The sequence below is a fragment of the Oncorhynchus keta genome, chromosome 13 (genome assembly GCF_023373465.1).
Source record: "Oncorhynchus keta strain PuntledgeMale-10-30-2019 chromosome 13, Oket_V2, whole genome shotgun sequence".
NCBI lineage: Eukaryota > Metazoa > Chordata > Actinopteri > Salmoniformes > Salmonidae > Oncorhynchus > Oncorhynchus keta.
This window is the reverse complement of record NC_068433.1, coordinates 21288759-21305153: the sequence shown is the minus strand read 5'-3', so window position 1 is coordinate 21305153 and position 16395 is coordinate 21288759. Positions and strand designations below refer to the sequence as shown.

The 16395-nt window shown below is 41.0% G+C and overlaps 1 protein-coding gene across 7 annotated transcripts in view; it reads left to right on the top strand.

Moving 5' to 3' along the window:
- dock11 (dedicator of cytokinesis 11) overlaps positions 1–16395 on the top strand; it is a 102722-nt gene that overhangs the window by 76127 nt on the left and 10200 nt on the right. For all 7 annotated transcript variants that reach the window (XM_035783636.2, XM_052459689.1, XM_035783634.2 and 4 more), the window contains 3 exons: positions 7527–7584; positions 8541–8647; positions 12498–12620. In XM_035783636.2, coding sequence (XP_035639529.2) covers positions 7527–7584; positions 8541–8647; positions 12498–12620 — 288 coding nt within the window. The remainder of the gene's footprint in view (positions 1–7526; positions 7585–8540; positions 8648–12497; positions 12621–16395) is intronic.

Here is a 16395-nt window from a genome sequence, read left to right as displayed (position 1 = left end):
ACCTTTGAGAGCGTGTAGTACAGTCCCACTAACAGCAAACCAGATGGGATGGCGTATCGCTGCAGAATGCTGTGGTAACTTTCAAAAATTTTGAACTTTTCCAGATTTTTTTTTTCACCTTTATTTAACCAGGTAGGCTAGTTGAGAACAAGTTCTCATTTACAACTGTGACCTGGCCAAGATAAAGCATAGCAGTGTGAACAGACAACAACACAGAGTTACACATGGAGTACACAAGTCAATAACACAGTAGAAAAAAATTGTCTATATACATTGTGTGCAAAAGGCATGAGGAGGTAGGCGGATAATTACAATTTTGTAGATTAACACTGCAGTGATAAATTATCAGATGGTCATGTGCAGGTAGAGATACTGGTGTGCAAAAGAGCAGAAAAGTAAATAAATAAAAACAGTATGGGGATGAGGTAGGTAAATTGGGTGGGCTATTTACCGATGGACTATGTACAGCTGCAGCGATCGGTTAGCTGCTCAGATAGCAGATGTTTAAAGTTGGTGAGGGGGATAAAAGTCTCCAACTTCAGCGATTTTTGCAATTCGTTCCAGTCACAGGCAGCAGAGAACTGGAAGGAAAGGCGGCCAAATTAGGTGTCAGCTTTAGGGATGATCCGTGAGATACACCTGCTGGAGCGCGTGCTACGGGTGGGTGTTGCCATCGTGACCAGTGAACGATATGAGAGATATGGCGGAGCTTTACCTAGCATGGACTTGTAGATGACCTGGAGCCAGTGGGTCTGGCGACAAATATGTAGCGAGGGCCAGCCGACTAGAGCATACAGGTCACAGTGGTGGGTGGTATAAGGTGCTTTAGTAAAAAAACAGATGGCACTGTGATAAACTGCATCCAGTTTGCTGAGTAGAGTATTGGAAGCTATTTTGTAGATGACATCGCCAAAGTTGAGGATCGGTAGGATAGTCAGTTTTACTAGGGCGGCGTGAGTGAAGGAGGCTTTGTTGCGGAATAGAAAGCCGACTCCAGATTTGATTTTAGATTGGAGATTGACTGACCTTCATGTCTTAAAGTAACGATGGACTGTTGATTCTCTTTGCTTATTTGAGCTGTTCTTGCCATATTATGGACTTGGTCTTTTACCAAATAGTGCTATCTTCTGTATACCACCCCTACCTTGTCACAACACCGCTGATTGGCTGAAACGCATTAAGAAGGAAAGAAATTCCACACCTGTTAATTGAAATACATTAATGGATGCACTTACTGTACTCTGTCACCCCATGAAGCTGTTTGAGAGAATGTCAAGAGTGTGCAAAGCTGTGATCAAGGCAAAGGGTGGCTACTTTGAATAATCTGAAATATAAAATATATTTTTATTTGTTTAACACATTTTTGGTTACTACATGATTCCATGTGTGTTATTACATAGTTTTGATGTCTTCACTATTATTCTATAATGTAGAAATAGTACAAATAAAGAACCCCTGGAATGAGTAGCTGTGTCCAAACCTTTGACTGGTACTGTATATACACTTAGGTTGGAGTCATTAAAACTTGTTTTTCAACCACAATTTCTTGTTAACATAGTTTTGGCAAGTCGGTTAGGACATCTACTTTGTGCATGACACAGACAGATTATTGTTTACAGACAGATTATTTCACTTATTTTCACTTATTTCACTTTCACAGTATCACAATTCCAGTGGGTCAGAAGTTTACATGCACTAAGTTGACTGTGCCTTTAAACAGCTTGGAAAATTCCAGAAAATTATGTAATTGCTTTAGAAGCTTCTGATAGGCTAATTGACATAATTTGAGTCAATTGGAGGTGTACCTGTGGATCTATTTCAAGGCCTGCCTTCAAACTCAGTGCCTTTTTGCTTGACATCATGGGAAAATGAAAAGAAATCAGCCAAGACCTCAGAAAAACATTTTTTGACCTCCACAAGTCTGGTTCATCCTTGGGAGCAATTTCCAAATGCCTGAAGGTACCACATTCATCTGTACAAACAATAGTATGCAAATATAAACACCATAGGACCACGCAGCCATCATACCGCTCAGGAAGGAGGTGCGTTCTGTCCTAGAGATTAACGTACTTTGATGCGAAAAATACAAATCAATCCCAGAACAACAGCAAAGGACCTTGTGAAGATGCTTGAGGAAGCAGGTACAAAAGTATCTGTATCCACAGTAAAACAAGTCCTATATTGGCATAACCTGAAAGGCTGCTCAGCAAGGAAGAAGCCACTGCTCCAAAACCACCCTAAATAAACCAGACTACGGTTTGCAACTGCACATGGGGACAAAGATCGTACTTTTTGGAGAAATGTCTTCTGGTCTGGTGAAACAAAAATAGAACTGCTTGGTCATAATGATCAAAGGGGATGCTTGCAAACCGAAGAACACCATCCCAACCGTGAAGCACGGGGGTGGCAGCATCATGTTGTGGGGGTGCTTTGCTGCAGGAGGGACTAGTGCACTTCACATAATAGATGGCATCATGAGGAAGGAAAACTATATGGATATATTGAAGCAACATCTGAAGATATCAGTCAGAAAATTAAAGCTTGGTTGCAAATGGGTCTTCCAAATGGACAATGACCCCAAGCATACTTCCAAAGTTGTGGCAAAATTGCTTGAGGACAACAAAGTAAAGGTATTGGAGAGGCCATCACAAAGCCCTGACCTCAATCCTATAGAAAATTTGTGGGCAGAACTGAAAAAGCATGTGCGAGCAAGGAGGTCTACAAATCTGACTCAGTTACACCAGCTCTGTCAGGAGAAATGGGCCAAAATTCACCCAATGTATTGTGGAAGGTGTATGTAAACTTCAGATTTCAACTGTATATATATATTTTTTTACCAATCAAACTACATAACACCATAATGGTAATAATGTATTTGAATGGTAAATCTCTATTGATAAACTGGGTAAATCAAGATGTAGACTCTGTCTAGTCACATTACAGGTTAAATGCATATTCAATAGGAGTGTATGCATGCATTGTGTTATAGAACAAATATATAATAATAATGCTGTATTGTCAAAATACACTGAATATATGACAATCTATTTCCCTTCCATTTGAGACTTATTTTATTGTGCTAATCAACAACATTTGCATAGAAGTAGCTTATTTTATATAAAGTGTATGCTGTCTCTTTAACAAGTAAGGAGGTCATACACGAGGCAAGAGGGGGCCGCCCAGAGTCCGTTCGCTGAGTCAGTAGAGCTCGCCAGCTTGTCGTCCAAAACCCCAGAAATGAGTTACCTCTGGTTTGTTCAGCCCTTCCTACGGGGAAAATTAATGGGGAAAGAATAGGGTTTTGGGATAAATGCCGAAAATAAGGTCTTAGGTTAACACAGGCTCAGGAGATCTTATACATTTTGTTCTATGAGATCATATCATTCAGTTAACATGACCTTTATGAATTATGGCGCCTTCATGTACTTTATGTGCACATACTAATAATGGATGCACTTACTGTACTCTGTCACTTTGCATAAAGGCTTTTGCTAAACATATATTTGTACATTGTAACTGTGATGTATGCTGAGGTGGTTTGTATAATGCCTTTTATTTGCAGCCCTGAGGAACTATTGACATTAGGTTTATCCATCAGGGAGCCTGTGCTCTCTCACTCTCTCTCTCTCCCTGTCTATCTGTCTGTCTGTCTGTTTGTGGCTTCTTCATACACTGAGTACTTAAGCAGGTAGTGTAAACCAAGACTCATACTGCTGTGGCTGTGTGCCAGTGTCTGACTGTCAATATTGGTTTAGAATTTAGTTTCAAATAAACATAGCTAAGATGGTGACCTCGCATGACTATTCCCTATATAGTGCACTACTTTTGGCCAGGGCCATAGTCAAGAGTAGTGCACTAGGTACTGTATATAGAGAATAGGGTGCCTGTTGATCACAACTGATATGACTAAAGGATTCAACATGCTCAGGAAATAACACTTTATTGTAACATGTACAGTATATCACAAAAGTGAGTACATCCCTCACATTTTTGTAAATATTTGAGTATATATTTTCATGTGACAACACTGAAGAAATGACACTTTGCTACAATGTAAAGTAGTGAGTGTACAGCTTGTATAACAGTGTAAATTTGCTGTCCCCTCAAAATAACTCAACACAGCCATTAATGTCTAAACCGCTGGCAGCAAAAGTGAGTACACCCCTAAGTGAAAATGTCCAAATGGGGCCCAATTAGCCATTTCCCCTCCCCGGTGTCATGTGACTCATTAGTGTTACTAGGTCTCAGGTGTGAATGGGGAGCAGGTGTGTTAAATTTGGTGTCATCGCTCTCACACTCCCTCATACTGACTGGTCACTGGAAGTTCAACATGGCACCTCATGACAAAGAACTCACTGAAAAAGAATTGTTGCTCTACATAAAGATGGCCTGAGCTATAAGAAGATTGCCAAGACCCTGAAACTGAGCTGCAGCACGGTGGCCAAGACCATACAGCGGTTTAACTGGACAGGTTCCACTCAGAACAGGCCTCGCCATGGTCGACCAAAGAATTTGAGTGCACGTGCTCAGCGTCATATCCAGAGGTTGTTTTTGGGAAATAGACGTATGAGTGCTGCCAGCATTGCTGCAGAGGTTGAAGGGGTGGGGGTTCAGCCTGTCAGTGCTCAGACCATACGCCGTACACTGCATCAAATTGGTCTGCATGGCTGTCGTCCAAAGCCTCTTCTAAAGATGATGCACAAGAAAGCCCGCAAACAGTTTGCTGAAGACAAACAGACTAAGAACATGGATTACTGGAACCATGTCCTGTGGTCTGATGAGACCAAGATAAACTTATTTGGTTCAGATGGTGTCAAGCGTGTGTGGCAGGAACCAGGTGAGGAGTACAAAGACAACTGTGTCTTGCCTACAGTCAAGCATGGTGGTGGGAGTGTCATGGTCTGGGGCTGCATGAGTGCTGCCGGCACTGGGAAGCTACAGTTCATTGAGGGAACCATGAATGCCAACAATACAACAATACTTAAGCAGAGCATGATCCCCTCCCTTCAGAGACTGGGCCGCGGGGCAGTATTCCAACATGATAACGACCCCAAACACACTTCCAAGACTACCACTGCCTTGCTAAAGAAGCTGAGGGTATAGGTGATGGACTGGCCAAGCATGTCTCCATACTTAAACCCTATTGAGCATCTGTGGGGCATCCTCAAACGGAAGGTGGAGGAGTGCCAGGTCTCTAACATCCACCAGCTCTGTGATGTCGTCATGGGAGGAGTGGAAGAGTGGCAACCTGTGAAGCTCTGGTGAACTCCATGCCCAAGAGGGTTAAGGCAGTGCTGGAAAATGATGGTGGCCACACAAAGTATTGACACTTTGGGTCCAATTTGGACATTTTCACTTAGGGGTGTACTCACTTTTGTTGCCAGTGGTTTAGACATTAATGGCTGTGTGAGTTATTTTGAGGGGACGGCAAATTTACACTGTTATACAAGCTGTAGACTCACTACTTTACATTGTAGCAAAGTGTCATTTCTTCAGTGTTGTCACATGAAAAGATATACTCAAATATTTACAAAAATGTTAGGGCTGTACTTACTTTTGTGATATACTGTATAATTGTATCAGTGGAAAATACTTAGGAAATACAGTATGCTTGAGTTAACGCCAATGACTTACATCATGTGGCAGTTGGAACTGAATATCCCAGCACTCTACTTGAACTTTGTCTTTTTATGTTTGTGTGCCGTGCAGAAGGAATCTGATATGTACAGTATGTAAATGTTTGTAACAAAGCATTCCAACCACAGACTTTTAGGGCTGGGAATTGCCAAGGACCTCACCATACAATATTATCATGATACTTAGGTGCCGATGCGATATGTATTGTGATTCTTGCAATTGTATTGAGATTCCGTACTGCAATTTTATTGCGATTTGATGTTCCACACATATTGCTCACCATATGTCTGCTACAGAGAGACAAGAGAGAGTCATGAAAAAATGAGTTTTGATCAGTCATGGAAATAAAAGTGCTGAAAACCTGTTGGCTCACTATTAAAAAGATGGAGAACAAGCTATAGGATGAAAAATACCTGCATTTTGTCAAAGGTATTTAAAAAAAATAATAATAATGTTTTAAATTAATTATGCACAGAAGGGGTGTTGGAGTATCCAGGAATTCTGCCAAGTGTTTGTCAGAGTCTAGGAAAGTAATGGTTTTCTGGAACTTGGTCTATAAACCTCTATGTTTAGAACCGCTGTAGCCAGACAGTGAACTTGGTCTATAAACCTCTAGGTTTAGAACCGCTGTAGCCAGACAGTGAACTTGGTCTATAAACCTCTAGGTTTAGAACCGCTGTAGCAGACAGTGAACTTGGTCTATAAACCTCTAGGTTTAGAACCGCTGTAGCCAGACAGTGAATTTGGTTTAGAACCGCTGTAGCCAGACAGTGAATTTGGTCTATAAACCTCTGGGTTTAGAACCGCTGTAGCCAGACAGTGAACTTGTTTTAAAAACCTCTGGGTTTAGAACCACTGTAGCCAGACAGTGAATTTGGTCTATAAACCTCTAGGTTTAGAACCACTGTAGCCAGACAGTGAACTTGGTCTATAAACCTCTAGGTTTAGAACCACTGTAGCCAGACAGTGAATTTGGTCTATAAACCTCTAGGTTTAGAACCACTGTAGCCAGACAGTGAACTTGGTCTATAAACCTCTGGGTTTAGTACCACTGTAGCCAGACAGTGAATTTGGTCTATAAACCTCTAGGTTTAGAACCACTGTAGCCAGACAGTGAACTTGGTCTATAAACCTCTGGGTTTAGTACCACTGTAGCCAGACAGTGAACTTGGTCTATAAACCTCTGGGTTTAGAACCACTGTAGCCAGACAGTGAACTTAGTATATAAACCTCTGGGTTTAGAACCGCTGTAGCCAGACAGTGAACTTGTTTTAAAAACCTCTGGGTTTAGAACCACTGTAGCCAGACAGTGAACTTTGTCTAAAAGTGTAACGTTCGTCGTTGGGAGAAAGAGAGGAGGACCAAGGTGCAGCGTGATAAGTGTTCATCTTGTTTTAATAAGAAATACTGAACAAAAACAATAAACAACAAATGAACAGTCCCGTAAGGTGAAAGACAAAAACCACTAAACAGGAAATAAACACCCACGAAACTAAGGTGGAAAAAGGCTACCTAAGTATGATTCTCAATCAGAGACAACTAACGACACCTGCCTCTGATTGAGAACCATACTAGGCCAAACTCAAAACACAACATGGGAAAATGAACATAGACAACCCACCCAACTCACGCCCTGACCATACTAAAAAAAAAGACATAACAAAAGAACTAAGGTCAGAATGTGACAAAAAGCCTCTGTTGTCAGGCAGGTTCATGGTTAAGGCCAAGTCTTCCTCCTTCCCGATGACTCAACACATTATGAAACAGGTTGTGTGTGTTTGCATTCTCTCGTGTTCACATGTGGGTGTGGGTAATGTTGCACTCTAGGGTTTTGCCTGTGTTAGTTGAGTGCTTACCAACCCTAACCACTGTTTGGTATGTCTCCACAGGCTGCTATGTGTTACATCCATGTTGCTGCACTGGTGGCAGAATACCTCAACAGGAAAAGTAAGACTGTCTTTCCCCACCTCCCATTTACGCAAGTCGTTTCGCTCCACTTGTGTAACACTTTACAGTGTTGTTACATTGTCACTTCACATTCTCTTTTTACATTATTATTATTAGAGGTATTACTTTTGTTAAAAGTTTTAAATATATAAAAAAAATAACACCAGCATGTTGGCTTTCTGTCCACAATGGACTAAAGCGTGGCACCTGTTTTAGCCTATTATAAGATCTTCATTTTGTCCAGCCAGGATACTTTGTACTTAACAACCCTGTCCCCAATGTTCCCTCTAATTTGTTTCCGCACTGAGCATATTTCAGGTCCGCTGGTGCGCAAACTTGAAAGTTGTGAATATTCTGTGCAATTTCTCGTCACCCGCATGTTCAATGTAGGCCGACATTCCATGAGACTTAAAATGAAGAAATAAAAAGATGCAGGGCTTGACAACCTGTTTATCCACTTGTCCTTCAGACAAGGTGACTGAAAATGTTGTTGTTTGATGCAAGAAACCACTTTACAAAATACAATTTATTTTTATTGCCATACCATTATTACAGAGAATCTGACAAATATGCTACACTCTGCCTATTGACTACTTAGCTCATTCAAGCCTGTCTCAAAATACAACACTGCCCCTTTATGACATAAAAAAGCTCTTTACTTGACTCACTTTTCAAAGATGGCTAAAAATGTACACATTCTGTGTTCTTGTAGGAAACGACCACTCCTTCATTGCTGACTAGAAATTAGCTATATCTGGGCTAATAACTCACCTCACTTGGAGCAGCACCACAGTCTGAGAATGCCTCTCCTAAATAATGTGCTGGGCCTCGTCTCATGTTGGCTGAAGTGCTGTCTACTCCCATCCTACACCCAATATTGGGTAAAAGAATTACGTAAAATATAGGGACTGGAGGTCTGTCTTTTGTTGCTATTGTTATTGTTGTTTTTCTTTCAGAGATGTTCCCCAGTGGCCTGGCAGCCTTCAAGAGAATCACTCTGAACATCGAAGAGGAGGCCGCCATGAAGGAAGATACAGGAATGCAGGATGTCTACTACACAGAGGTGTGTGTGTGTGTGTGTGTGTGTGTGTGTGTGTGTGTGTGTGTGTGTGTGTGTGTGTGTGTGTGTGTGTGTGTGTGTGTGTGTGTGTGTGTGTGTGTGTGTGTGTGTGTGTGTGTGTGTGTGTGTGTGCACATTTGTGGTGATATAATGACAATCTTATCTTCATACTGTTATAACCACATAGTTAACGGTAGAGTCAGCAAAATGACGTTGCGCGAGCAGCTCCACAGATAATGCGCAAGATGCAAGACTTTGCTCTCACAGTCACACACAGTATCTGTGCATGCACACTGTTTCGTTTCACGGTCTAACAACATGATAGCCATGGGATCAGAACAGAGGGGAAGATTAGCCTCTGGCTCCAACGCTCTTAGATGTTGTGGACAGTAACCCACTATGCTATTTACTTTGTGCATCATATCGCTGACTCTAACTTTGACTGTAAATAGAAGGCTCTGGTGGTTGATATTGCATTTTGATTAATCTCTGGTTCATTGTTGATAGTTCTTTTATATTATAACAGCTGTTGATTTTGACTTGGCCTGACTGTATCTCCTGATCTGGTCCCAGATCTGTTTGTGCTATCTTGCCAACTCCTATGGTCATTCTTATGACTGTGTGTGAGCTCATGTTCTATTATTCTCTTTCAATATTAGAACTGCCATATTTAGCCTATTTTGTTTACCTTGCCATTCAGAAAGTATTCACACCCTTTGACTTGTTCCACATTTTGTTGTGTTACAGCCTGAATTTAAAATAGATTCAATTGAGATGTTGTATCACTGGCCTACACACAATAGCCCATAATGTCAGAGTGGAATTATATATTTTTTAAATGTTTACAGATGAATAAGATATGAAAAAGTGCAATATTTTCAGTCCGTAAGTATTCAACCCCTTTGTTATGGCACGCCTAAATACATTCAGGAGTAAAAATGTGCTTAACAAGTCACTTAAGTTGCATGGACTCACTCTGTGCAATAATAGTGTTTAACATGATTTTTTTAATGACTACCTCATCTCTATACCCCACACATACAATTATCTGTAAGGTCCCTAAGTCAGGCAGCAATTTTCAAACACAGATTCAACCCCAAAAAACAAAGGTTTTATGCCTCTCAAAGAAGGGCACCTATTGGTAGATGGGTAACAAAAAAAGCAGACATTGAAAATCCCTTTGAGCATGGTGAAGTTATTAATTACACTTTGGATGGTGTATCAATACACCCAGTCACTACAAAGATACAGGTGTCCTTCCTAACTCACTTGCTGGAGAGGAAGGAAACTCAGGGATTTCACTATGAGGCCAATGGTGACCTTAAAACAGTTACAGAGTTTAATGGCTGTGATAGGAGAAAACTGAGGATGGATCAACAATATTCTAGTTACTCCACAATACTAATCTAAATGACAGAGTGAAAAGAAGGAAGTCTGTACAGAATAAAACATATTCCAAAACATGCATCCTGTTTGCAACAAGACACTAGAGGAAAACAGCAAAATACACTGCTCAAAAAAATAAAGGGAACACTTAAACAACACAACTCCAAGTCAATCACACTTCTGTGAAATCAAACTGTCCACTTAGGAAGCAACACTGATTAACAATAAATTCCACATGCTGTTGTGCAAATGGAATAGACAACAGGTGGAAATTATAGGCAATTAGCAAGACACCCCCAATAAAGGAGTGGTTCTGCAGGTGATAACCACAGACCACTTCTCAGTTCCTATGCTTCCTGGCTGATGTTTCGGTCACTTTTGAATGCTGGCGGTGCTTTCACTCTAGTGGTAGCATGAGACGGAGTCTACAACCCACACAAGTGGCTCAGGTAGTGCAGCTCATCCAGGCCAGGATGGCACATCAATGCGAGCTGTGGCAAGAAGGTTTGCTGTGTCTGTTAGCGTAGTGTCCAGAGCATGGAGACGCTACCAGGAGACAGGCCAGTACATCAGGAGACGTGGAGGAGGCCATAGGAGGGCAACAACCCAGCAGCAGGACCGCTACCTCCGCCTTTGTGCAAGGAGGAGCAGGAGGTGCACTGCCAGAGCCCTGCAAAATGACCTCCAGCAGGCCACAAATGTGCATGTGTCTGCTCAAACGGTCAGAAACAGACTGGGTGGTATGAGGGCCCGACGTCCACAGGTGGGGGTTGTGCTTACAGCCCAACACCGTGCAGGACGTTTGGCATTTGCCAGAGAACACCAAAGATTGGCAAATTCGCCACTGGCGCCCTATGCTCTTCACAGATGAAAGCAGGTTCACACTGAGCACATGTGACAGTCTGGAGACACCATGGAGAACGTTCTTCTGCCTGCAACATCCTCCAGCATGACCGGTTTGGCGGTGGGTCAGTCATGGTGTGGGATGGCATTTCTTTGGGGGGCCGCACAGCCCTCCATGTGCTCGCCAGAGGTAGCCTGACTGCCATTAGGTATCGAGATGAGATCCTCAGACCCCTTGTGAGACCATATACTGGTGCGGTTAGCCCTGGGTCACTCCTAATGCTAGACAATGCTAGACCTCATGTGGCTGGAGTGTGTCAGCAGTTCCTGAAAGAGGAAGGCATTGATGCTATGGACTGGCCCGCCCATTCCCCAGACCTGAATCCAATTGAGCACATCTGGGACATCATGTCTCGCTCCATCCACCAACGCCACGTTGCACCACAGACTGTCCAAGAGTTGGCGGATGCTTTAGTCCAGGTCTGGGAGGAGATCCCTCAGGAGACCATCTGCCACCTCATCAGGAGCATGCCCAGGCGTTGTAGGGAGGTCATACAGGCACGTGGGTGGAGGCCACACACACTACTGAGCCTCATTTTGACTTGTTTTAAGGACATTACATCAAAGTTGGATTAGCCTGTAGTGTGGTTTCCCACTTTTTAATTTTGAGTGACTCCAAATTTTGTGTGTGGTTTTGTTGTCAGCACATTCAACTATGTAAAGAAAAAAGTATTTAATAAGAATATTTCATTCATTCAGATCTAGGATGTGTTATTTTAGTGTTCCCTTTATTTTTTTGAGCAGTGTATGTCCTGAATACAAAGCGTTATGTTTGGAGCAAATCCAACACATCACTCAGTACCACTCTTCATATTTTCAAGCATGGTGGTGGCTGCATCACATTATGGGTATGCATGTCATCGACAAGAGCTAGGGAGTTTTTAAGGATAAAAATAAACGAAAAAGAGCTAAGCACAGGAAAACCTGGTTCAGTCTGCTTTCCAACAGACACTGGGAGACAAATTCACCTTTCAGCAGACAATAACCTAAAACACAAGGCCAAATATACACTAGAGTTGCTTACCAAGACGGCATTGAATGTTCCTGAGTGGCCTAGTTACAGTTTTGACTTAAATCGGCTTGAAAATCAATGGAAAGGCTTGAAAATGTCTGTCTAGCAATGATCAACTTGACAGAGCTTGAAGAATTTTTAAAAGAATAATGTGAAAATATTATACAATCCAGGTGTGGAAAGCTCTTAGAGATTTACCCAGAAATACTCACAGCTGTAATCACTGCTATTAGTGATTCTAACATGTATTGACTCAAGGGTGTGAATACTTATGTAAATGAAATATTTCTGTATTTAATATTCAATACATTTGCTAAAATTTCTAAAAACATGTTTTCACTTTGTCATGATGTGGTATTGTGTTTAGATGTGTTAGATTTTTTTATATAATTTATTTTGAATTCAGGCTGTAATACAACAACCAACATAAGTCTTTCTGAAGGCACTGTACAATAAATATAGCAGGCTCTAGCTTGTAATCCGCTGATGCCTATTGATGTTCGCTGGGCCCTGGCTGTTTTCACTGACTGTGTTTCCTGGTCTGCCCTACAGGAGGTCTTAGTGGAGCGTCTAGAGCTGTGTGTAGAGGGGCTGTGGAAAGCAGAGAGATACGAGCTGATTACACACATCGCCAAGCTCATTATCCCTGTCTACGAGAAACGCCACGAGTTCCAGGTATGAGCACACACACACACACACACACACACACACACACACACACACACACACACAACCATACACACATTAACAAGACTGAAATGTAAATTGAATCATCAAGAACGGTGTTTCCGCAGTGTCTTTGTAAAGTGGAAGCAGCTGTGTGAGTAGTCTATCTGGCTGAATTAGTAGTAGTAGTAGTTTTTAAAATACCCAAAACCATTCTGTGATTGAATGCAGTTGTCCGTGGGAAAAGGGCTACTTTGTGAATCCCACAATAAGGATTCTATTGTCAGATTGAGACAATTACATTGAAGGGCACAGACAATATTGACTACTTCCTGTTTGTCTCTGTAAAGCTTTCCACTACTCTGTCCCTTGGGTTTATACAGCATAAATAAGCTCATCCAGTCAGTTTATGGAATAAGTCCTCAAACTAAAATACTGTCCATGAGAAGTTTACCCTAATCATGTTCCACTCGCCATCTTCTCATGCTAGGACGGTCTTCTCTTTGCTCTGGCTTTTAAAAAAAGTATTGCACTACTTTTGACCAAAGTCTCTATAGGCCCTGGTCAAAAGTAGTGCTCTAAATAGGGAATAGGGTGCCATTTGGAATTCTGACTCTGTGTTGTGTCTGTTGCCAGTGGCACATTCCTTTGGCCGATTTCTGTTCTCTCTCTCGCTCTGAGGAGTGAGACACATCATTTGTTTTAATAGGGTGGTACATAAGCCTCCTGCTGATTTACTGTACATGTCATGCAGTGTAGTAGTTCCCGAAAATATCACACACACACTCATACGCACTCATACACACACACAGGGTTGCAAAGGGAGGGTACATTACTGGAAACCAATGTTTCCTCTAAGCTGCGCGATTGCGCGGACAGCGCAGCTCCCCGGGATTGCATCACAGAGTGCAGAAGAAATATCAGCCCAGGGAGAGAGGAGTTTTCCCTGTAAGTTAACACTATCAATGTTTCCCTTTACTGTGGCAATTGTGATATAATCAATGTGATATTAGCCACTTTCAATGCAACATAACAAAACAAACTTTTGTTGTAGGCAAAACGCATCGAAGTAGGATTCTATTGGCATGACTAAGCCAGTACTCTACACAGACCGGTGCCCCATAACCATTCAGAGCTGCAGAAGGCCTATATTCAAATAGATCATTGCCATATATGGATCTGTGCCATTTACTTTGAACTGGACTCTGTTTACAGCAGTGGTCCTGAGTAGATGTGCTTGTTTTGAGATCAAAGCAAGAGCTGCATGTAGACACGTGTGCACATTTTGTTCATGTCCTTTGCTAGTTGGTGAGTTATTAGCCCTGTTAGAGATAATTTGCAGTCAGTCATAGGGGAGTGATTGGTTCCTACGAGCATAAAACGTGGGTCCAGCCTCAGTGTTCACAGTAAACGCGACATTCAAGTTTGCACTCAGCAGACCTGACATTTGCTCAGTGCTATAAAGAATTTAATGGAACATTGCTGTAAACATTCAAAATTTACCAGTAAACTACACAAATGTTGGTATCTTTCAAGGATTTTATGTAGTCTATTTTAGGACATTTATTGACCGTTTTGGGTACTTCAGGTAGCCTAATGGTTAGTGTTGGGCCAGTAACTGAAAGGTTTGCTAGATCGAATCCCCGAGCTGACAAGATAAAAATCTGTCGTTCTGCCCCTGAACAAGGCAGTTCACCCACTGTTCCTAGGCCGTCATTGTAAATAAGAATTTGTTCTTAACTGACTTGCCTAGTCAAATAAAGGTTAAATAAAAAATAATACATTCTGATAATCTCTAGCCATCTCTTTGTCCTTAAATATACTGAACAAAAATATAAAAGCAACATGCTATTAGGAAATCAGTCAATCAAAATAAATTCATCAGGCCCTAATCTATGGATTTCACATGACTGGGAATACAAATATGCATTGGTGCAAAGTACTTAAGTGAAAATGCATGAAAGTACTATTTAAGTAGTTTTTTAGGGTAACTTTACTATTTATATTTTTGACAACTTTTACTTTTACTTCACTACATTCCTAAAGACAATTATGTACTTTTTACTCCATACATTTTCCCTGTCACCCAAAAGTACTCGTTACATTTTGAATGCTTAGCAGGACAGGAAAATAGTCTAATTCGCACACTTATGAAGAGTACATCCCTGGTCATCCTACTGCCTCTGATCTGGCAGACTCACTTAACACACATGCTTCATTTGTAAATGATGTCTGAGTGTTGAAGTGTGCCTCTGGCTATCCGGACATTTAAAAAAACAAGAAAATGTTGCCGTCTGGTTTGCTTAATAGGTATTTGAAATAATTTATACTTTTACTTTTGATACTTAAGTATATTTAAAACCAAATACTTAAAAACTTTTACTCAAGTAGTATTTTGCTGGGTGACTCACTTTTACTTAAGTCATTTTCTATTAAGGTATCTCAGTTTCACTCAAGTATGACAATTGGGTACCTTTTCCACCCCTGCAAATATGTATATGTTGGTCACAGATACCTTCAAAAAATGTGCCTCAGGATCTCGTCGTGGTATTTTTGTGCATTCAAATTGCCATCGCTAAAATGCAATTGTGTTCATTGTCCGTAGCTTATGCCTGCCCATACCATATCCCCACCACCACTATGGGGCACTCTGTTCACAATGTTGATATCAGCAAACCACTCGCCCACACGACGCCATACACGGGCGGGGTCTGTGGTTGTGAGGCCGGTTGGACATACGTCCAAATTCTCTAAAATGACGTTGGAGAAATTAACATTAAATTATCTGGCAACAGCTCTGGTGGACATTCCTGCAGTCAGCATGCCAATTGCACTCTCCCTCAAAACAAATGAGAAATGCTCACTAACAGGGATGTAATCAAATTTGAGCACAACATTTGAGAAATAAGGATTTTGTACATATGGAATATTTCAGGGTTCTTTTATTTCAGCTCAAGAATTATATGTAACGTTCGTTGTCTTCCTCTGATGAGGAGTAAGAGAGATCGGACCAATTTTCAGCGTGGTAATAGTCCATTTTTAATAAGACAAACTGAACACTTTAACATACAAAATAACAAAGTGAAACAGTCCCGTGTGGTACAAACACTAACACGGAAAATAATCACCCACAACTCAAAAGTGAAACCAGGCTACCAAAATATGGTTCTCAATCAGGGACAACGATAAACAGCTGCCTCTGATTGAGAACCATACTAGGCCAAACACAGAAATCCCAAAACATAGAAAAAGGAACATAGACAACCCACCCAACTCACGCCCTGACCATACTAAAACAAAGACCTAATAAAAGAACTAAGGTCAGAACGAGACAATATGGGACCAACACTTTATATGTTGTGTTTATATTATTATTCAGTGTATATTAAATAATACAAAATAGAATGACACAGCTGTAAAATATTATCCTAAATATAAACCATCAACTTATAGTGAATACCTTTGGTGTTTAATATCAGGGAAATATATTTCAATTTTTCTTAAATCCTTATTTATTTATTTAATATGTCCAAATGTATTTGTTGTCAATGTTTCAGCGCCAAACTGGTGGCAGTTGTGAAGAAAACTCAATAGTTGCAGAGTTCATTTAAAATAATGCCATTGTTGATTAATGCTTTTTTTTTTATTAATTAGGCTATTTTCTCTTGAACCATATGGTCTATCTACTAGAAACTCATGGACAATATGGACACAGATATAATAAATCAATAAAAACGATATATGAATAAATGTTTTAAAAGTTATTCAGGTATAAATGACCAAA